This window comes from Triturus cristatus, chromosome 10 (genome assembly GCF_964204655.1).
Source record: "Triturus cristatus chromosome 10, aTriCri1.1, whole genome shotgun sequence".
NCBI lineage: Eukaryota > Metazoa > Chordata > Amphibia > Caudata > Salamandridae > Triturus > Triturus cristatus.
The window spans coordinates 1,184,880,557-1,184,904,593 of NC_140593.1; the positions used below are offsets into that span (position 1 = coordinate 1,184,880,557).

General features: G+C 46.7%; 1 protein-coding gene across 1 annotated transcript in view; it reads left to right on the forward strand.

Moving 5' to 3' along the window:
• Positions 1-274: 274 nt before the first annotated feature.
• Positions 275-24,037, forward strand: part of LOC146796980 (olfactory receptor 1F1-like) — a 37,630-nt gene continuing 13,867 nt past the window's right edge. The window contains exons 1-2 of the mRNA XM_085631483.1: positions 275-550; positions 1,755-1,774. Of these exons, the coding sequence (XP_085487609.1) occupies positions 275-550; positions 1,755-1,774 (296 nt within the window). The remainder of the gene's footprint in view (positions 551-1,754; positions 1,775-24,037) is intronic.

A 24,037-nucleotide genomic window follows, 5' to 3' on the forward strand; every position in this document is an offset into this window, starting at 1 on the left:
ACTCAAACGCCTTAGCGCACATCATGGCCAAAGTGAAATCAGGGTCACCAGAAAATCCCTGCCCACCGAGGGTGCTCAAAAGGGTCCTCCCTATGGTAGAGCCAGAGACACTTTCCTTGTTAAACCTCTCCTTGATATCGGGGAAGTTCCCTCTTAAATTCAAGGAAGCTATGGTGACCCCACTGTTGAAGACGGCTCGGGCAGACATTACCAACCTAAAGAATTTTTGACCCATTTCCAGACTTCCCATTTCCGGCAAAAATACTTGAGCAGAATGTGCTCATCTTTCTTGAAGGAACATCAGCTGCTACACGCCCGACAAGCAGGCTCAACGGCCCACAACAGCACTGAGCTGGTGATGCTCTCAGTGCTGGATGAGTTGAGGCTCGCAGCAGATAAGAAGGGATCATCAACTTTGATCCTTCTGGATCTCTCAGCCGCGTTCGACACGGTGTACCATACTCAGCTTTTGGCCCATGTTCGGCAGCTGGGAATCACTGGCAGGATCCTCCTATGGAGCGCTTCCTTCCTGGAGGACCTGTCACAAAGGGTAAAACTGTGGGAATGTTTGTCCAGGAAGGACGCCCTGCCATGTGGGGTCCCGCAGGGCTCTGCGGTATCCCCCCTGCTCTTCAACATTTACCTTCAGCCATTGGTTGAAGCACTGGCAAAATTGGATTGCCAGGTGTTCAACTACGCCGATGACACACAGTTGATCATGCGGATTGACAGCTCTTCACAGGCACAGTCCAATGTGCAAAATATTCCCCCGGCTAACTATGAATAACTCATTGAAAGTAAACCCTGACAAGACGGAGGTGCTTGCTATTACTTCAGGGGTTAACCCCGGGTATAATGCCTTCTGGCCGCAAGAGCTTGGCACTACTACGACACCGGTGCCAGTTGGGAAGAGCCTGGGCTTAAGGTTGGACACCAAGCTAACACTGAATAATCAGGTGACTGCTGTAGTGGGGAGACTTATGAGGCAACTCCGGAAACTTGTAGCCTTGCTGTCTTTTTCCACCATGCGCACTGTAGTGTCGGCCCTAATTGTGTAGCACCTGGATTACAGTAATGCAGTATATTTAGGGCTACCTGACAAACTATTGGGTGGACTTCAGGCGGTTATGAGTGGCGCAGCAAGACATATTTTTAAACTCCCGAGAAGAGCACGTGCCACACCCCTGCTACAACAACTGCATTGGCTTCCAATAAAGCAGAGGGTCAGGTTTAAGGGGATGTGTATTGCATACAAAGCCCTCCATGAAGCAGCACCTGGTTACATGAAAGACCGTCTGAAGAAATACATGCCAGGATGACGCCTCCGATCGGTGGAGGCAAACCTGCTGGCATGCCCACGCTTTGATAAAAACACTCTGGGGGTCGAGCCTTCTCAGTTGTGATTCCTCAGCTTTAGAATAAGCTCCCGGATAGCCTGTGCAGAGAAGTTACTTTACTCCCATTTAAGAAGGGTCTAAAGACCTTTCTTTTCATTCAGGCGTTTGGATAGGCTCATCTGGAGATGCGTAGTTATGGGAAGCATGTTAGGCTCCAGGTTTAGGGTTTGTCTAAGCGCTTAGAGACCTGCTGGTGATTTGGCACTATACAAATAGAAATTAACATAACATAACATAACACCACCACCATCCCAAACAAGACCGTTTAAAAAATTCACAATATTGTAAGATTTGAAAGAAGATGACATATTTTGTCATATATTGTAAATTGTTTATTATAATCTTTCTTTACAACAGTTTGTGCCTTTTGAAGCAAAGTAAGTTAGGAGCATTAGGGAATTTCCAGAAAAGTGTGTCAAATAGTGTTGAAAAGTGAATTGAACATAAAAGAAATCCTACACCCGGCTGTGATATCTTCCTGCGATGCCTTTGCAGAAATGTACGGAAATGCTAGTAAAGGGAAGTTCTAAGACCCAACCCAGAAGAGAGAAACCAAAAAAGGGAGACTGGAGAAGGTAGAGAATGATAGAAAAACAGTACCAAAGATGAAAAGCAGAGAACAAAGCTACCTACAAGTGAAAGAAAAAGAGACGTTTAGGAAGTGGGCAGTGGGGGAAGAAAGACCGATGAGTAGGAATCAAACTAAGCAACTCGGCTTCGTAGTGCTGGTGGCAGACTCCTAAGTAAAGCTGCCGGGCCCTGCTCCTATTATTATTAATCATTTAAGCATTACGCTCTGCTTGCACCACCTGCCTATTAGTGGCCATGATACATGTTGGGTCCAGATGGACCCTCACTCTCTTCTGTCCTTATCTGTGTCTTCCTCTCTGTGGCTCCCTGCATGACGCTTCCAAAGTGACTGGGGAGGTCTCCTCCTGGAGGATACCATCAGTGAAGCAGAATGGGTGGTCCACTTCTCCAACCTGTATACGAAGGTCTGGAGGGACTAAAAGGTCCAGGTCTATTTGCATCTGACTCCTTAGAAGACGCCTTAACCCTGTTAGCCTCACATTTCATTCAGAGGAGGTTATTGTGGCAATAAAAGTGAGCAAAGGGTCGATTCACTGGGCCCAGATGGTATCCCTGTGGACCTTTATAAAGCAAATATTGCTTTATGAGGCCAGTTACTGACTTTGGTCCTCAGAACCTGTTGTAGTGCAGGCTTCTTGAATACTTGGACATCGTCCCCATCTATAAGAAGGGTGATCGCAATAACCCTGCCTGCTATAGACCGATCTCTATATAAGATTCCCCAGTGAAGGTGGTTGGCCGTATCATCCTGAATAGACTACAAGACTGGGCTGAATCCAATTAAATACTGTCAGATTTACAATATGTATTCCACTCAGGGCTGGGGACAATTGAACAGGGATTCCATTTGAGTCTCATAATTGGAAGGTATACACACATTAAACAAGGTAACATGTTTTTAGAATTTGTAGATCTAACATCTGCATTTGACTGTATTGCCCATTCTAAGTCTTGGATCATTATAAATGATCTTCGGGTAGATCTATCTATAGTAAACTTGCTTAGAGAAATGTACTCGGGCAGCAGGACATGGGTACGGTACGGGTTTAAGGGAGAGTATACAGAACCATTCAGCATAGAGTGAAGGGTCAGGCAGGGTTGTGTACTAGCACCCTTCCTGTTCAGTTTGTATATAAACAGTCTGTGCAGGGTTTTGGCAAGCAAATGCAGCGACCTTCCTCAAACTGGTCATCAACCAATCCCGTCCCTACTCTATGCTGACAATGCTGTACTCAAGGCCCGTACCCCTTTGGGACTGCAGCGTATACGTACCAATTTTGTTACTTATATGCAGGACCTGGAACTACTAATCAATTTAAGTAAAACCTTTGGCATGAAGGATGGGAAAAGGTATTTGAAGTGCAGTGATATTTTGATTGACAGCACTAAGATTTCTTTTACCCCAACCTTTTGCTATTTGGGTATTCTATTTGATATGGAGGGCACCTGGACACATGTCATTAATTCCAGGATGCTCCAGTTTGTAAAAGCTATTACGGCCCTGTTAGATTTTGCAAGAAAGTTGGGTAAGAAGCCCCCCAATGAGATGCTGACTATCTATAAAGCAAAGTGTTGGTCCACTGCCACATATGGAGCAGAAGTGCAGCTATATGTTGTTGATTGCTACAAATGACTGAAAATGTTTTTTTAAGGAATCTCCTAGCTGTACCCAATTACTACCCCACTTTTGTTTGTCACACCGAACTAGCAGTACCTTTTCCAGCAGACCAAATTAGGACCTAGACAGTATTGCTCTGGCATAAGAACTGGAGTTTTATCGGATTAAATTGTGAAATCTTTTGGGATTGTCTTAAATACCCTTATGCCCTTAAAATCCTGTAGCTTAAGTATGTCGAAAGATTTTTAACTGATCTGGAGCATACAGAATATTTTGATCACCCAAAATCCTTGACATGTACTTGCAAGAAGGAACTAAAGACGGAGGGGCAGATTTACAAACCCCGTGCATCACTTTTGCACCGTCGTTGCCTCACTTTTGTGGACCAGCGGTAGCGTAAAAGTTGCAGCCCATTTACAACGTGACACATCTCCCTAGATGCGTCACGTTGTGAAGCCCTGTGCCACATTAAACCTGCGTCCGGTTTAATGTATGCAGGGTGGGCGTTCCGTTGCAGGAAGCCCCGTAAAAGTGACGCAGTGAAATCTACAAGATTTCACTGAGTCACTTTTACGTCCATGCTGCATCAAAACTCTGGGGCAGATTTATGTTGCACTTGCGCCACTTTTGCACCGCCGTTGCGTCACTTTTGTGACGCAGCAGCGGCGCAAATCCTGCGCCATGGTGCGGGGTATTTACAACGTGACGCATCTGGGAGATGCGTCACGTTGTAAAGCCCTGCGCCACATGTAGGCGTTCCAGGGCAGGTGGGGGCGTTCCGGCGCAGGAACGCCTCCTAAAAGTGGCTGAGTGAAATCTACAAGATTTCACTCAGTCACTTTTGAGCCCATGCTGCGTGAAAACCCTGCACCTGCTTGAAGCAAGCATAAGGATTGACGCAGCATTGTGCAGATAGGGCCCCCCAGAGCATTGCTGGAGCTGCGTCGCGCTTGCGACGCAACTCCAGCAATGCGCCACTTTTACGGCACAGATGCGTGACGCATCTGTGCCGTTTTTGCCCCATGGTGCGCCGCATTATAAATGCGGCGCATTCATGATGGCGGAGCTGGGGCGCAAAATAACTGGCGCATCCCTGCTGATATGCAGGGATGCGCCAGTTATTATAAATCTGCCCCTCTGTGCCTGCTTGAAGAAGGCGTAAGAATGGACGCAGCATGTTAGGCATAGGGTGGCCCTGAGCATTGCTGGAGTTGCGTCGTGCTTGCGACACGACTCCAGCAATGCGTGACTTTTTCATCAACAGATGCGTCAGAATTTCTGACGCATCTGTGAATCCTTGCGCCATGGTGCGCCGTATTGAAAATACGGCGCATCCATGGTGACGCAAGGATTTGGCATGTTGGCGCAGGGAAAGTGACGCATCTCTACAGTTGCGTCACTTTCTTGTAAATCTGCTCCGGGGTGTCTGTCTCTGCTAGAGGATTTAATGCTGTCCACAGAACTACTGAAGCCCAGCGTCCTTAACAAAATATATGATTCTGGTCACGTATGAAATGCAGCCTTATCTTAAAATAGTACAAAATGCCTGACACAGATTTGTATCAACTCATTTTAGATTGACATTTTTCATTGTTTGATCAGTTTTCCCAATACAATTGATTGTTCACAAATGTTATCTAAATGTCCTAGTGATAATACATTGATTCAAAGTGCTTTGCACATTGTTTTATTCTATATAGTGTGTGCCGACCAGAGAGATCAATTAATTCTACCCTTGCTGCCGTCCTTAAACTTTGCACAATGTCGGCCAGCCTTCTTGATTATACAATCCCTTCTGAATCCCTATACCTGCAGTATTATGTCAAGTTATCTATGGGCTGTTATTACTCGTAGAAAGTTTTTACAGTCAACAATTTTGATTCCGTAATGCATTCCTTTCTCTTCTTTTACCTGTATTGTATATACGTTTTTATCACTTTTATCTATAACAATATGTGTAATACATTGATATTTTGATGCTTTTATGATTTACAATGTGAAATCGTATAAAGATTATATTGATTGATTGACTGGGCAGGTGGTAGGCAGTACAATTCCAAAGATGAGGCCTAGCCTGATTAAAGTCCCCCCTTCTTCACTGGAACATGAGAAAGCATGTGTCCTTCTCCCAGTGATTCAGACTGAAAAATGCATTCTGGGAACACATATTGGCTGAGGCAGGGGCCTTGTGTTTTTGACAGGGGTGAGAGGTCATTGTGTCTGGAAGCTGATAGGCTGCCATATTCAGTCAGGAATAAAGGTAAGGAAGCATTGAAGATGCGGGGCACTGTTGTTAAGGGGTAATATATGGTATATGGTATATGGTAATATAGCCATGATTTAAAAACCTGTGGAATCCCAGCCTTTCTCCCGGGCCCAGGCTTTATGCCTACACATTAGTTAGTGCCCTTGTACCCTTTTTGCCAAGTTTCAGTGGCGTTGGGTAAAGTTTGGTGTCTGTTTCTGAGAGCCACTGGCTGTGGTTCCCAAACTCCCAAGGTCAGTGTTGCAGTGCCACTCTCCTGGTGTTAGTGTCAGTCACAATATCTGTCTGTCAGTGTCCCCACATCAGTGTCCAATTGTCAGTATTCCCCATGCACAGGTGTCTCTTTGCCAGTTTGTGTCACTGTCCTAGTGTCACCATTCTAATGTAAGTATCCCCTTGTGAATGTTACTGTCCTAGTGTCCTTATCTCACTGTATTTATGCGTTTCGTCCACTAGCAGTGATGAACTTGGAAATATAGTATAACATAATCTGTATTTGTCAAGTGCATGTTCATTCAGAAGTGTGTTTTGGAGCTGAAAAAGGGATGCTTATTGTTTTCCAACTAAATGGTACTCATTTTATCAACCTCAGAAGGATGAAAAGCTGAGTGGACCCACCGAGATGTGAACTTGTTATCATGAGGTCGAACACATGCCCCTACAGTGGATGCATTAGTCCACTAAGCCACCAGAGCCAGATGGGCCTTTGCTGGTGCTCCAGGGTCAGAATCAATTTTTTTGTGTTGCTGGCCAATGTATTCTTATTAGTGCGCTTATATCAGGGCCTCGGTGTCCCCCCACCGGTGTGTCGCCGGTCAGTGTTCATGTGCAAGTGCTGGTGACCCAGTCTCTGTGTCCACCTTCGTCACCAAAATGGTAGGGGTAGTGGAATTGACATTCAGTGCCCTTTGAACTTTTGATGACATCACAGGATTTTCCTGTCCTTTGCTCTTCTGCAACAACTGCTTGTGCACAGTATAGAAAAGTGCCCTATATGTGAAGGACCTGTTTAGAGCTTTAACTGATTTTTGTGAAACCACCTGAGAATGTTAACAGTTCTAATTGCACTGTTTTATATATACCAGGAGTATCCAACATATGTCGAATAACCATTGACGCTGTAAATAAGTTGCATTTATTTTAGATGGGATCAATGTAAAGGTATTTTTTATTGCGTTGTAATCATAAAGTTTTGGCATGGATCAAACCTGCTAGGATCTGTGTTGCACACCCCTGATTTCCACTCATTCTCTTAGCTGTTCATGTAGCAGGAACCACAGATTGAATTGCGACTTGGCACTTTATTAATCGGTATCACCCAACAGCATATTTTTTTAATTCTAAATGTGTGTGCACTTAGCCACTTCTTGTTGTATGAACCAAGGGAACAGTTAAGCACATCCCACATGTGTGTACCTATACACCCCTAGCTTATGTGCCCTTAGCTCTCTAGCACCTGCATTCACCTAGCCACACGTACTGCTCATTCTCATGTATGTCCCCATAGGACATACTCTCACCTATGTACACCTTGCCTCATCTCACCTATATGTGCCAAGCTCCCCATCACTTGTGTACACTGTGTCCATTTTAACTGTGTGTAACTGCCAACCTATGTGCACATTACATTCTCTCAGTTATACACATAGAGCCCTCACCAGGTATCCTGCTTACTCTCACCTTTGTGTACCTTGGCTCGTTCCCTGTTTGAACAGAGGCTCACATAGCCACTGAGACTTAAATTGGCCATATCAAGTTTTCTGTGGTCACCCAGCCAATCTCATGTAGGCTCTTACGTTCTGTGTGCTCCTAACCCTCCAGTCACCTGGGTAAGCACAGTTTCTGCTCACCTCGGTACACCAAAATGTCATTCATATGGGGGAATTTAGTCCTTCTTAACTGTGTCCTTAGAACTCCTGCTAACATTTAAGCACCAATCCCTTTGTGGTCCATTTTCACCTACCCACCGTCACCTATATGCACCTCAGTTTCTTTAAGGGCAGCTAACCCAATCTCGCCGGCATACACATAGCCCTTGACTCACCAGTATGCACCTAATGCCCTATGTGGGCACAATGCCTGCTCTAACCTATTAGAACAGATCCCTGTCTGACCGTTATGTACTGATTGCTCCTAACATGTATAGGCCCCTCCCTCTAACATGTTTGTATCGTATCACAAATCATCTCACCTTGCCACCTCTCAGAACTAAGCACATATATACCCACACATGTTCCTCACATGGTCACAGACACCTATTCATGTTCAAACACACATTCCTGAAACAAACATGCATAACACCTAATGATAAATATTTTACTAACAGACATATAGCCAGATATACATCCCTTAAACACATATGCAGATGTCAATCAATCAATCAATCACGGAATTGTAAGTGCGCTACTCACCCGTGAGGGTCTCAAGGCGCTGAGGGCGGGGGAGGGGGTCCGCAGATCTGTTTAGCCGAAGAGCCAGGTCTTGAGGGTCTTCCTGAAGGTGTTCAGGGAGGGGGCACATCTGATGTCCACCGGAAGCTCGTTCCAGGTCTTGGCTGCAATGTGAGAGAAGGATCGTCCACCTGCTCTGGCTCTGTGGATGAGCGGGGTTTCGGCCACTGCGAGGTTGGAAGATCGGAGGTTTCTTTTGGGTACGTAGAAGCTGATTCTGTCATTGAGATGTTTGGGTCCGTTGTTGTGTAGGCATTTGTAGGCGTGAGTGAGGATTTTGAAAGTGACTCTATTCTCCACGGGGAGCCGGTGGAGACTTCGTAGGTGTTGGCTGATGTGTTCGTGTCGGGGGATGCCGAGGACGAGTCTGGCGGCGGTGTTCTGTGTTGTCTGGAGTTTGCAGAGTAGGGACTTGTTGATGCCGGCGTCGAGTGCATTTCCATAGTCCAGTCTGCTGGTGATGAGTGCGTGGGTGACTGCCTTCCTTGACTCAGGGGGGATCCACTTGAAGGTGTTGCGGAGGATGTGGAGGATGTTGAAGCAGCTGGAGGTGATGACTTTGACCTGTAGGTTCATGGTGAGAGATGAGTTGAGTATGATGCCGAGGTTCTTGGCGTGGTCTGATGGGTTAGGTGGGCGTCTGATTGCGGTTGGCCTCCAGGTGCTGTCCCATGCAGAAGGGGTGGTACGGAGGACAAGGACTTCTGTCTTCTTGGCGTTGAGCTTCAGGCAGCTGTTGGTCATCCAGACAGCGACGTCTTGCATTCCTTTCTGGAAGTTGAGTTTGGCAGTGGTGGGGTCTTTGGTGATGGAGAGGATGAGCTGGTGAGGTTCTGTAGCGATCCGAACCCGTGATTTCGGTATCGTAGTACTGACACGATTTCGGTACCAATGAACCGCAAATGATCCATTATAGGCATGACAGTGTTTTCGCTGCGCAACTAGCATGAATTCACTGAGAAATAGGGCATTCTGTTGTAAAGTCATGGCATCCATTTTAGTTACGGCATCCATCTTGTTTCTTGCCCTCACATAGTCAATGAACGGACGATGACCCCGGCAGAGTCACCTTGTTAAGGACACGTAAGCTCGAGCCCGAGAAAGACTGACGCTGCATGACTAGGCAGAATCAAGCTGCCTCCCTTGCCTGAGGCCAGCCCTGCTATACTGGTTCTCGTGTCCGTTGTTCTGACTGAAAGGCCGAAGACGATTGCCCTGCCCGTTTATGATCCATAAACACCTCTTATCCTACATTTCAATCCTTTGCACCTGGCTCTGTTCCTTTCCTTCTGGGCTTTTACAATGGGGAGGTTACGATTTTTATGATGGGGAGGATCGGGCAAAGAATGGAAAACTGTCGAGAGGACCTGATCGAATACCGAGAACCTACAACTAATCATTGTTTGATATTTATTTATTGTCTGTTTGGGATACCGGGCTGGGCATGAGAAATATTTGTGTAATGTTGCCCTGAGACATTTTTCTTGTATTTAAGAAACGACCCACTTGATACAATTTGAACAGTCTCGTAGATTCTGCCTCTGTGTGGTTCCTATGATTTCTGTGTCCCTGCAGTAAATAAACCTTGGTCTTTGACGCCGCCATCGAGAAGCCCGTGTCTCTGTTTATTTGTGCACCGAGACAGGAGGAACTCAGGGGTCTTCGGGTGTTGTTTCCCTGACACCTCTGGACTCTTAAAAGTCCAGAACCTCAAATTGGCGCCCAACGTGGGGCTCGACGTCATCCGGTACCGGTCCAAAGCCTGAAAAGTTCGAGAAGTTTCGTGTGAAGATTCCGGAGGGAGGTACCCCGCTTCATCGATCCCTGCATGTCGTAAAAGTGGCCCGACGATCTCTTCCACGAGGGTTCCCGTTCCCAGACGGCTACAGAGGACCGCTGCCTTGACTGTCGCCCTGTCTTGGACCCGAGGTGCAGACCTTAGTACGGCGAGACGTAGACGGGTTCTCCTTGGTGACGTCTTCCACATTTCAGTTAAGTATTAATTGGGTAGTGCTCAGTCTGGTCATTTGGATACGTTTGTTTTTGGATTTGTAGATTATCATTGGTTGCTCTTGTTAGGATAATCTTTGTATTTGGTATTGGTTCGTTTTTGGTAGGCCTAAGTTCTCTGCGCATTTTGGTTGGAATTTGTCTTTGTAATCATGATTAAGGGTAAAAATTGTTTCTTGTCCTTATTACGTTGCAACGGGGATTCCCGGTTGGAGGATTCGTGTTCGGTTCCTCCGATTGGAACTCCTACATATGAGCTCTATTGTAAACATGGTGTGGGTCCTATTATGTACAATGAAGTATGGGTCCGTTATACCAAGAAAGATGGTGTCCTTAGTTGGCCACCGCATGGTAGTTTTGAAAGTGAAATTCTAGATAATTTAGAAATGAAGTTGTTCAAGAGAAAAGCTCGGCCGGCAATGTTTGATTCTTTTCGCGTATGGCGCAAAGAAGCCAAACAGAGAGAAATTAGGAAAACGAAGAAAGAACAGAAAGAGAAAGGGTTGACCTTAATGGAGTCTGCTAGGCAGCTACATGTCAACGAGACCGAAAAAGCAATAGAAATAGCGAATAGAAAACATAATTTGGCGATCGATAAATGCTACCCTGTCTTGCCATCTTGTCCTGCTAAGCCGATAGAGGACCCTGAAAAGGATCCTCTGTTGTCTTATCTGTTGAGTTCACCTCCACCGTATGCACAGGGTATTACAGCACCCCAGTTACTACTTGTTGTACAGCCAGCTGCTGGTCAGCATGGAATAGGTGCTCCACTTCCTTTAAATCCAGCTCCTGTCTTTCCCGTGATCAATGATCCTACGGCACCCCCTCTCCCTGGGTCGCCTGCTCCGCCTTTGCCTATCGTTTCACAAACTGCTTTACCTACTACACCCACCCTTACTATTTCGTCTGCTCCAGCTGCCCTGTCCCCAAGCCCTATCATTCTGACTCCGCTTTCCGTTCGTCGGAAGATAACCGACTCTGTGACTAATATCTTAACTCCTCTCTACAGGTCTTTAATTGGGACCCCCGTTTCTGACTCTATACAGAGACGTAGCCAGCTTCCTGGTCCCGAGGAACGAGACACGTTAGATTCGACAGCTCTTAGGTGGATGTCGAAAGCTGCGAAGTATGATACACGAAGAGTGTTAGACACATTTATGCAATGGAATGAACCAACTCAACGTTATGTCTTTGACGTGATGTGTTCTCTGGTGCGTGAAGAATGGGAAGATGATGACTTAGATACAGTTCCCTCTGATTTAATAAATATTCAGCAGAAATTCGCCGCAGGAATGGTGATAGGTTCAGAAGTAGGGAGAGCGATAGAATTGATTTTAGCTTATAGGGATGAGTCCCCTTTTAGGGCGACAAGAGACCCTGATGGTACACCGGTAACTAGAAAAAGACGAGGTCAGTATCCGATGAGGGAAGTTCCGCCCATATGGCGCAAAGCAGTTGCCGCTGATGGGGCTAATAATATTGTAGCTGCTCCAGCGCAATTCCAGAGAGTATGGATACACATCCCTTGGAAGCGAGCTGAAGTACTAGCGGTAAAACAAGCATTGCCAGATCCTCGAAAAAACCCTGCTGGTTATTACAAAGAATTAACGCAGACAGTCCAGGCGTGTATCATGAATTTGGCAGACATTGAAATGCTATTTGGTAATGTAGTGCCACAGCCTATATGGGCCAAGATTCGGCAAGAGAACCACCCAGTCGCCTTAGGAGGTGATTGGCCAGCTATCGTTGCGGCAGATGCACAACAGGTTGGCGGAGCTAAACCTGAACCCCTGATTGCTGACTTACCTGGTAGAATAATTAATCTGATGAAAATGCTGATGCCAGCATTGCGAGTAAATTGGGATAAACTATCAGCATGTAATCAAAAGAAGGACAAAAGCGTCTCTGATTTCTTCACTAGATTTGAAGAGACTTTCGTAGATCACAGTGGGCAAGATATGAGTACCGAGGGAGGTCAGAGGTTGTTTGTTGATAAGTTCGTGTTTAATTTATTACCTGAGCTTAGTAACAAGTTAAAAGATTCAGAAAGTGCATGGGCAGTGTCGACGACAGCACAGATACTTGCAACTGCTCAGTATTACGAGAATAGAGAGAAAGAAGAGAAGGAAAAATCAGAAAAGAAAACGAAAGATTTAAAAACTAAAGTTCTGTTGCAACAAGCATATCCGCCTCGTTCGAATCAGTCAGATTCACAGCAGCGACCTCAGTTTCAACAGCAGCTACAATTCCAGCAAGGGACGGCCCAAAGATTTAATTATAATTTGCCCCGACAACAGTTAGCATGGAATCAGTGTGCCTATTGTAAAAAGGAGGGTCATTATAAGAACGAGTGTCCAGTACTACACCCTCAAACTAGTGGTATCCCAGCTCAGAGAGGAAATGTTGGATTTACGCAAGCTCCTAGAGGTAGAGGGCGTGGTACGATGACACCACAGGCTGATCGCCAATCGAATTATTTCGACCAGCGAAATATACAACCTACACAACTAGGTAGATCTCCACAGTATCATGTTGAAGATTACTACGATCATAATGAAGAGATCCATAGAAGCGAGCGATAGGACAGCCGAAGGCAGAGAGAGGGAGTAGTATCAGTTCCAGTTGATCAGAGTGGACCTTATGTCGCAGTAGCTACCTCAGGCGTGGTCGAACCGTTTCTGTTGGATACTGGTGCGGCAAAAAGTTCAATCATGCGTGCAAAACTCCCTGGCGCACCTTTGTCCGGCTTAACGAACATTTCAGTAGGTTTCTCAGGCGCCCCTGTTCACAATCCTGTGTCTAGTCCTTTATCTATCTCTGTTGGGCCATGCGAGCTAGAAGCACCCCTTATCCTAACTACTGGTTGTAATGAGAATCTGCTTGGTTTAGACCTGTTGAAACGCCTGCATGCGACACTGTACTGTTCCCCTTCGGGGGTACAGCTCACATTAGGCAAAAGAGTCATCTCTCCGATGTACATGTCGATGGACAAAGCTCCCACCGGAGCTGCGTTCTCTCCCTGATACTCTTTGGGCAACTGTTCCTAACGATGTAGGTCTATTGGAAATTCCGCCTTACGTGGTAAGTCTAAAAGCGAATGTTAAATTTCCACGAATCCCACAGTATCGGATTTCAAATGAAGGTGAACAAGCACTTTTACTGATTGTAAAGGACTTGATACAGAAAGATGTGATTGAGGAAACTAGAGGAAACGTTTGTAATAGTCCTGTTCTGCCGATTTTGAAACGCACTGATCCTTCCAAACCTCCAATCTACAGATTTGTGATTGACCTCAGAGAGGTTAACAAAATTGTGATTCCACAGTTTCCAGTGGTACCAGATATCACTGCATTATTGACGTTGATTCCTGCATCGGCATCATGGTTTACGGTAATTGACTTGAAAAATGCATTTTTTAGCATTCCGATAGCAGAAGAAAGTAGAGACATTTTTGGCTTCTCCTTAGGAGGACGCAGTTTCAGATTCAAACGCGCTCCACAAGGTTATTGTGAAAGCCCTTCAATTTACAGCCAAGCATTAAAAAGTCAACTAGATGCTCTTGTACTTCCTCATGGTGTTGCCCTGATCCAATACGTAGACGATCTTCTACTAGCCGCTGATGACAAGGAAACTTGCAAAGCAGCTACAATTTCTTTATTGCGTCATTTGTCAGACTTACATCACAAGGTGTCACCTTCTAAACTGCAATATTGTTGCCAAGAAGTGACCTACTGCCGCGTATAGCCCTGGCGAAGTTGACGCTCCCGTGGTATGACGGGGGGATTGCCCTCCCGGACATTAAGCGGTATTACTGGGCCTCCCAGCTAGCTGCAATTAATCACGGCCTCTAAGGGCCCGCCTTGAACCCGGCATTTGAAATGGACAAGATGCTCCTGCCCGGTGGCGACTACAATCGAGCGCTCTACTCTGGCGCGCCGGATCCCCGCTTGACGGGGCCCACGCGTGTCATGGTGCGGGTGTGGCACGCGGCCAATGCAGCTATGGGGTGGAAGGACCGTTTGACCCGGGCGTCACCGTTGTATGCGCCTCAGCGGTTGGGCTCCCTGTGGACCTCGAAGGGCTTCGAGAAGTGGGACACGATTGGCATCAGTAAAGTGGGGGACCTCTGGACGAGAGGGGGATTTAAAACATTCGAGACGCTGCAGACGGAGTATCAGCTACAGGGCAGTGAATACTTTCGGTACTTGCAGGTCCGTCATGCGCTGGGCTCCGTCTTCCCAGACGTCGCCTCCATCCCGGAGTCTTCCCCCCTGGAGGATAGAGTGCTAGATGGCCACGTTCCGGATAGCACGATCTCCCTCATTTATAAAAAATTGATTAATGACCGCTCGGGCCTGCTGACCGGCCTCCGTGAGGCTTGGGTTGCCGACGGGCTGGAGTTGGACGACGAAGACTGGATTTCCGCGGTGGCCTCTCCGAAGGAGGTGGCCATACCGGCTCGCCTTCGCTTCGTCCAGCTTAAGATACTCCACCGGGTTTACATGACGGGGCCAAGGCTTCTGCGTATGGGTTATGCCGAGGATGGGTTATGTAAGCGTGGGTGTGGTGCTTTGGCGACTTTTTTGCATATTTTGTGGGAATGCCCGAAGGTGGAGCGATTCTGGCGTGGTGTGCATGAGGTCCTGCGTCTGGTTACGCATGTCGCGCTGTTGCCTGAAGCGAGGAGATGCTTGCTGAATGTGTGGGAACCAACTGATTACTCGGTTCCGCAGACGCGATGGGTGACTCTGGGATATATGATTGCTAAGCGTGACATCGCTCAACTGTGGGGATCCCAGCGGCCCCCGGCGGTGTCGGCCTGGAAAGAACATATGGATTGGTGCATGTTCCGAGAAAAGGTGGTGTATGTGGCGAGGGGCAAGCCTGGGGCGTGGGTGAAAATATGGGGCCCCTGGAACGCCTACCGCGGGGGTATCTGCGAGCCACCACTGCTGCCTGCTGCTGCTGCCTGCTGCCTCACCGGCTCCGTCCCCCTAGTTGACCCCCTCCCCCAGCCCCGGGCACAGAGTTCCCCCAGTCCTGGACTTGTATCCCTTCCCCCTCTTTAGACTCCTGTGTATGGTTGGGGTCCCTCACTTGAGGAGCACGTGTGGTTACCTTCGACTGCGGGTTTCCTTGCGGGTGTGGTTTTTCTATGTTGTTGTGTTTGTATAAAATGAAACCGTATTGTGGGCTTAGAGTCATGTGGCCCACGTTGTTGATGCCTCCTGACTTACTTCTCTGCAACGCCAAGTGCCCTTTTGTAAGTTTGTCAGGTGCTCCTGTCACTCTAGCGGCCGGCCGGAAGGTTGTAGGCCCATACTTGTATATACTTGAGATTGCAATAAACGGTTTCAAAAAAAAAAAAAAAAAAAAAAAAAAAGTGACCTACTTAGGTCATCTTTTGTCAAAGGAGGGAAGAAGGTTGACCCCAGAGAGAATCAAAGCAATCTCGCAGATGACTGTACCAAGCACACAGAGAGAAGTGCGTGCGTTTTTGGGTATTACGTCATACTGTAGGCAATGGATTCCAAATTTTTCTCTCATGGCAAAACCATTGGTAGCCCTGACTGGAAAAGGTGTTCCGAGCCCTTTGCCATGGTCTGATGAATGTCAACAGAGCTTCTCTGACTTACGTGATGCGCTGTGTTCAGCTCCTGTGTTGGGTACTCCTGACTACAGTAAGCCGTTTACACTATATGTCCATGAAAAAGAAGGTTGTGCGTTGAGTGTATTAACACAACAATTTGGCGACAAACAGCGGCCTTGTGCATATTTTTCATCCACGTTAGATCCGGTAGCCAGAGCATTGCCAAGTTGTTTGAGAGCCACAGCAGCAGCCGCAGTGTCTATTCGACAGTCTGCTGGATTAGTCATGAACAACATGCTAGTAGTCATGGTTCCACATGCTGTGGATACACTCATGAATCGAACGAAAACTCAGCACCTCACCAGTGCTAGATTATCAGGCTACGAGCTGACACTTTTGGCAAGTCACATTCAGATCAAGCGATGCAACATATTGAATCCAGCAACGCTGTTGCCGATTGCACAGGAGTCGAGTGATTCAGAACCCCATGATTGTTGTTTCAGAACTGAGGAAGAGACAAAAGGTAGAATCGATTTAAAAGATACTCCGTTATCAGACCCAGACGGCACGTTATATGTCGATGGGTCCTGTTTCAAACTCCAGAATGGTGATGTGACGGCCGCGTATGCAGTTACGACTTTGAGTACGATTGTTGAAACTGCAAGAGTGAGTCAGAATTCTGCCCAAGCAGCAGAATTAATTGCATTGACAAGAGCGTGTGTTTTAGCTGAGGGAAAGAGAGTGAATGTATTTACTGACAGCCAGTACGCCTTCGGCGTTGCACATAGTTTTGGACGTCTCTGGAAAGAAAGAGGTTTTCTCACGTCCCATGGAACTAAGATCCAACATGGACAGTTAGTCAGCGATCTATTAGAATCCCTGACCCTACCGAATGAAGTTGCGATTGTGAAGTGCAGTGCACATCGAAAGATTACGGATGATGTTGGCCGAGGGAATGTGTTTGCTGATGAGGTCGCTAAAGAAACGGCCAAGAACATGATGAGCCGAATGTACGTTGCAACGTCTGCGAGATGGATTGCTGAATCAGGAATGTGTGAGAATACGATTGACAGTGTGAAAGCAATCCAAAATGAGGCAACTGAAGATGAGAAGAATGAATGGAAGGAGAAAACGGGTAAAATAGATTCGAGTGGATGTTGGGTTGATCTGTCTGAGCAGCAACGTTGGATGTTACCCAATGCGTATGTACTTGCAGTAGTCACGATGGCGCATGGAGCGGCGCACATTAGTTCGAAAGGGATCTGTAAAATGTTAGCTCCAGTATGGAAGAATGATGGAATTACTAAGTGTGCGGAAAGAGTGGTGAAAAACTGCATGGTATGCCTGATGCATAATCCTGGCAAGGGAACCCCAACCCCAACTGGTCATTTTGCTCCCCCTTCTTGTCCCTTTGAAGTGATTCAGTTGGATTATATCCACATGGACAGGTGTAACAATCTTAAGTATGTCCTAGTGGTAGTATGTGCCTTTTCAAGATGGATTGAGGCATACCCATTAAAGGATAACACTGCCATGTCCACTGCCAAAATCCACCTCAAAGAATATTTCCCTAGGTATGGTATGCCACGGATTGTTTGGTCAGACAACGGAAGTGAGTTTGTAGGGAAAGTTATGAAGAGTGTGTGTGCAGGTCTAGGAATTGTACAGAAATACCACAGTGCGAATCATCCGCAGTCAGCAGGTTTGGTGGAAGGGTACAATGGCACCCTGAAGCTGAAGCTTGCGAAAATTCAAGCTTCCACTGGTCTCTCTTGGCCAGACGCACTGCCTTTAGCTTTACTGTCCACCAGAGCGACTGTACACTCTCGAGTAGGGCTTAGCCCATATGAGATTGTGTTCGGCCGCCCTGCTAATGTTTGGGGAGTCCCTAGGCCAAAGGAATTTAGACAAATTGAATACCCAATGTTGATTGATTATGATCTGACTGCTAAACTGAGCCTTATTCATCAACAGGTATTCGAATCCTTGCCTAAACTGCCGGAGAGTCCAGGCCACACGTTGAAACCCGGGGACCAGGTCGTGGTGCGGAACTTTGAACGCACCCGAAACCTTCAGCCGAGATTCGTGGGCCCGTTCCAAGTCCTCCTTGTAACCAGAACTGCAGTACGCCTGGCCGGCAGGAAAAATTGGGTACATGCCAGCCACACAAAGCGTGTCCCTCTTCCACTTCCCTATGACAACTGGGTTAGACGGGGAATTGGTGTATCCGAGACAGAACCTGTTCCTAGACACATCCCTTTCAGTGATGCAGAGTATCTAACGGACCATCCACGAACTGAAACACAGAACTTTGACACTTCAGCAGAAACCGTTCCGTTGAACCCTGAACCAAGTATTGCACAAAGTGAACATTTGTCACCTGTGGAGTCGAACATTTCTGCACCTGTGGACCAGCTATTTCAAGACCAAACCAGACCTGGAAAGTACAGATACAATCTACGTTCTCATGTGATAAACTGATGACATTACATTATTACATTTTTGTTTGGAAACTGTAAAACTGTTTTGATTGCATTGCATCCCGTACTGTCAGGAAGTTTGCCTTTTTTAAATTTTTGTTTTTGCTATCCTCTTACCTTGCCGTCTGGGTTACCGTAGGGTCGTAACGTGTGCCTTGTTTTAATTTACAGGGAATCAGACATTAGGTTGGTTTCTTCTGTTTATCTTGGGAACTCCCAGGATAGACAGAGGTAAGTTTCTAACAGGTACAAACCATCCGTTGCGAACGGTTATAGAAGATGGAGCTTCCTGAATTACGACGGGTTAAAGTCATAAATGTGCATAAGACCAAACTGTATGATATACTATATAGCAAATGTTTCCTAATGCAATGTGCTCTGACACTTCTGATTGTTTTTATAACTCTAGTAGGCGGAATTATTTTTGGTATTCAATTGATCTTTGCACCTGTTATGTCTACAGTATCTCCCCATATTTCTGTTTCCCCAACTATTGGTACTATTCATTCTTTCCACCCTTTTCCTGCTCACGAACAAGCTCGACGCTCTGAGTTTATAAATAACACTTTCATTCAGCTCTTGCACCAACATCAACTAGTGGTTAACACAACAAACTGCTGGGTATGTGGCCTGATACCACATACCATGGACAAGGGCATCCCTTATTTGGTTCTGCCTTTCAGTTATAATGGATCATTCTGGGCATTTCAGACCATGTTCGCCTATGCTCTAGAGACCTACCCTCCACGACCTCCACGTTCCACCCGGTATAACTCTGCTAATAGAGCCTTGGTAAAAGGAATCACTGACATGGTGAGAGATGTCAATAATACTCCGTACATTCCCAAGGACGAGTTGCGAGTTTACATGGGGTGGAACATTACAGAATATGGCATTACTCTGGGCGAGAACAAACGTAAGAGCTCAACTCCGATCTGGGTCGTACCCCACCAAGGTCAGGTCTGTTTGCAAGGGAATGGGAGAAATCAGAAAGCTCAACTGGGGAAGAGTGACTGTATTGAAACATACGTGTTCCCGTCACAATCTTCCCCAGCATTCTTATCCGCTAAGGGTACCTATTTTGTTTGTCAAGACAGAGCATATACATGGCTGCCCGCTGACTTCTCAGGCTCATGTTATATCGCTCGACTGTTACCTCCGACATACACTGCTGCACCGGACTATCACAAAACAAGAGTTGTGAGAGGTGTATTCAGTAAAGAAGATACTGCTGGCCAAGAAGCAGGAGACTTTTTCAAAGGTTACCTTCCGTTCTGGGGGCCTATGGTCAACAGTAGAAACCTGCGTCAACTAACACGAGTAGTTGAATCCACCATTACCGAAACTGCGGGTGCCCTTAGTAACCTAACGGCTGAGCTTCAAGCGGATCGCCTCATGACGTTACAGAACCGTATGGTTCTTGATGTGTTACTTGCAGATCGAGGTGGGGTATGCAAAATGATCCAATCAAGTTGCTGCGTTTTTTATCCCAGATAATGCGCCAACAGTATACAAGGCCATCTCTAAGTTACACAAAATCTCCGACTCCATTCATGTAGAGGAAGGTGACTGGTCACTTATGGGATGGTTCTGGAATCTGTTATCTGCATGGGGGTGGAAGGTTCTAATGGTCATTGGTGTTACGTTGGTATTTTTATTCTCGTGCTGTCTCATTATTCAGTGTGGCCCTGCCTTACGTAGCGTTTGTGTTTCATCATGCATAAGAAGACCACCTGTTTCCAGAGATACGCCACGGGATAGAGTAATGCTACAACAACATATCAGTGACCTGATGAACATAGAACTGGACTCTGACATAGAGTGAGTTATTGCCTATGTAAGGGCAAAAGGACGGTCTGAGGTTCTGTAGCGATCCGAACCCGTGATTTCGGTATCGTAGTACTGACACGATTTCGGTACCAATGAACCGCAAATGATCCATTATAGGCATGACAGTGTTTTCGCTGCGCAACTAGCATGAATTCACTGAGAAATAGGGCATTCTGTTGTAAAGTCATGGCATCCATTTTAGTTACGGCATCCATCTTGTTTCTTGCCCTCACATAGTCAATGAACGGACGATGACCCCGGCAGAGTCACCTTGTTAAGGACACGTAAGCTCGAGCCCGAGAAAGACTGACGCTGCATGACTAGGCAGAATCAAGCTGCCTCCCTTGCCTGAGGCCAGCCCTGCTATACTGGTTCTCGTGTCCGTTGTTCTGACTGAAAGGCCGAAGACGATTGCCCTGCCCGTTTATGATCCATAAACACCTCTTATCCTACATTTCAATCCTTTGCACCTGGCTCTGTTCCTTTCCTTCTGGGCTTTTACAATGGGGAGGTTACGATTTTTATGATGGGGAGGATCGGGCAAAGAATGGAAAACTGTTGAGAGGACCTGATCGAATACCGAGAACCTACAACTAATCATTGTTTGATATTTATTTATTGTCTGTTTGGGATACCGGGCTGGGCATGAGAAATATTTGTGTAATGTTGCCCCGAGACATTTTTCTTGTATTTAAGAAACGACCCACTTGATACAATTTGAACAGTCTCGTAGATTCTGCCTCTGTGTGGTTCCTATGATTTCTGTGTCCCTGCAGTAAATAAACCTTGGTCTTTGACGCCGCCATCGAGAAGCCCGTGTCTCTGTTTATTTGTGCACCGAGACAGGAGGAACTCAGGGGTCTTCGGGTGTTGTTTCCCTGACACCTCTGGACTCTTAAAAGTCCAGAACCTCACTGGGTGCCGTCCGCGTAGGATACGATGTTGAGGCCGTGTTGTCGGATGATGACTGCGAGGGGGTCCATGTAGATGTTGAAGAGGGTGGGGCTCAATGATGAACCATGTGGGACTCCACAGGTGATTTTCGTGGGGTCAGAGAGGAAGTGTGGGAGTCTGATCCTTTGGCTTCTTCCAGTGAGGAATGATCGGATCCAGTCCAGGGCTGTTCCTTGTATGCCTGCGTTGTGTAGTCTGGCGACTAGTGTGTGGTGGGAGACGGTGTCGAAGACCGATGATAGGTCGAGTAGGATGAGGGCTGCAGAGTGGCCTTGGTCCAGGAGGGTGAGGATGTCATCTGTGGCCGTGAGTAGGGAGGTCTCTGTGCTATGGTTGCTTCGGAATTCGGATTGGGACGGGTCGAGGACGGCGTTCTCTTCAATGAATCGTGTCAGTTTCCTGTTGACTGTTTTCTCTGCAACTTTGGCTGCGAAGGGGAGGAGTGAGTTGGGCTGATCGTTATTGAGGTGGGTGGGGACAGGTGTGGGCTTCTTGTGCAGAGGTCTGACTTCTGCGTGCTTCCAGTCTGGGAAGGTGCCTGTTTTGAAGGTGGTGTTGATGGTGCATTGTAGTTTGGGTGCGATGACGGCCGCAACTCTGTGGTAGATGTGAGGTGGACAGGGGTCAGTAGGGGCCCCCAAGTGGGTTCTTTAAATGGTCGAGGCAGTGTCTTCAGCCATGATCGATGTCCAGTTGAAGATGGTGGGTTGGCTGGTGTTTCTGGAGGGGCGGGGGCAGTCTGTGGTGCCTGGTGGATGGTCGATGAAGTTGTCGTAGAGGTATTTGATCTTGAGGTGGAAATAGGTTCCAAGCTTGTCGCAGAGGTCTTGGGATGGGGTGATGTCTGTGGCTTCGCTGCGTGGGTGTGGATGTATATTCCTTAATCACATAACTAGACAGACTAGTCTAGACACACATTCTGAAGACAAATAGCGAGGCACACTTTCCAAACACACATTTCTTCCACATTTAGTCTAAACTTGGTCCAAAAAAGGCAGGTTCCCCACTAGTTTGAGTCTATCAGCGTTCCTACTCTCAAAAGTAAGGAAGTAAATGTGGAGACCTTTTCCACAATTCCATTTCACTCATCACATTTTAAGGGAGCCCTTTGTTTTCATTGTCTTTTTTGATTTACAGCAAACTAAACCTGCCACCCAACCAACAGTTACTCAAAATTAAAACATCATTCTTACACACCCATGACATTCAGTCCCTGACCATTGTGTACCCAATATAATAATTACCGAGCCCGTACAACACTTTTGCGGAAACAGCAGGTACTTATTACTAGTTTTTGGACTCTGTGTACTTCGCTACTGCTGGTCAGTGCTAAAGTACTTGTGCTATCTCCCCTAAACATGGTAATATTGGCTGACCCTAACTGGCATATTTAATTTACTTAAAAGTCCCAAGTAAAGTGCACTACATGTGTCCAGGGCCTGTAATTTAAATGCTACTAGTGGGCCTGTAGCACACTTGTTGCATCTACTTAAGTAGTCCTCTAACCATGGCTCAGACCTGCCTTTACAGAGCATGTATGGGGAGCTTCACACTGTCACTTCACCTGGCAAGATAGATCTCTTGCCAGCCCCAAGCCTTTCCTTTTTGTACATACAGATGTCAACCCTAAGGTCCTGTATGACCGACAGGGCAGGGTGCAATGTATTTAAAAGGTGGGCCGTGTACTTTAAAGCTTTACATGTCTTGGTAGTGAAAAACACCCAATTTCGTTTTTCACTACTTCAAGGCCTATCCCTCCCATAGGGTAACATTGGGATTAATTTATTACATCTTTTAAGTGTAATTCCCAATTGTGAAGAGTGTTAGACTTTTCAAGCTTGGTGCCATTGAACTCGCAATTTAGAATCACAACTTATGGTAAAGTTGGATTTTAAGTTACAGTGTATCAAATGCCACTTTTAGAAAGTTGTGCAAAAAGGGGGTAGGCCCAGAAATAGCTATATTGGGCCGTGTTAAAGTAATGCAAAGAGAAGCCTAGCTACCATTTTGTGTGCTTGTATCTACTTTGACAGAAAAAGGGCCAATACCTAATTTCATTGGACCTGTAATTTATCCAACCTTTACTTTATTCATGTGATATAATTTTTCATCATTTCCTAAAAGCCTGAAATGGAAAATACACTGCTCATTTCAGACAAGTGAACATGACAAGTACTGTGCTCTACATTAAACACATGAAATGCTCATCACAACACCCACCCACTCCGTCGGACACACGCTCGACCCCATCTTTTCTGCCAGCAACCAAGTCACTTTCAGCCACACCACCGCCCTCCACTGGACCGACAGTCACTGCATCCACTTCTCCTTCAAGAAACACACCACGCACAACCACCCGCAACATATCCCTCACAGTAGCTGGAACAAGGTCACCGAAGACCAGCTAATCACCACCCTTGCCCAAGACCCACCAATCGACCCCACCGACACCGACACAGCTGCCCGCAACTTCAGGCAATGGATCGACAACTGCGCCAACACTCTCACCCTGATCAGGAAACTCTCAAACAGACGCACTGACAGGAGGGCCATCTGGATCACCACTAACCTCCAGGCATCCAAGCAGACTTGCCGAAGACTCGAGAAGAAGTGGTGCCACGAACAGACACCGGACAACCACGCAGCCCTCAAGAACGCCAGCCGCAAGTACCACCAACTCATTCAAACCGCCAAAAAGGCCCTCCTTCAAGGAACGCATCAACAACAATGCGCACAACAGCAAAGAGATCTTCAACATCGTGAAAGAACTCGCCAACCCCAGCTCCAGCTCCAACGACATCCCGCCGTCGCAAGACCTCTGCAACTCCCTAGCCACCTTCTTACACCGTAA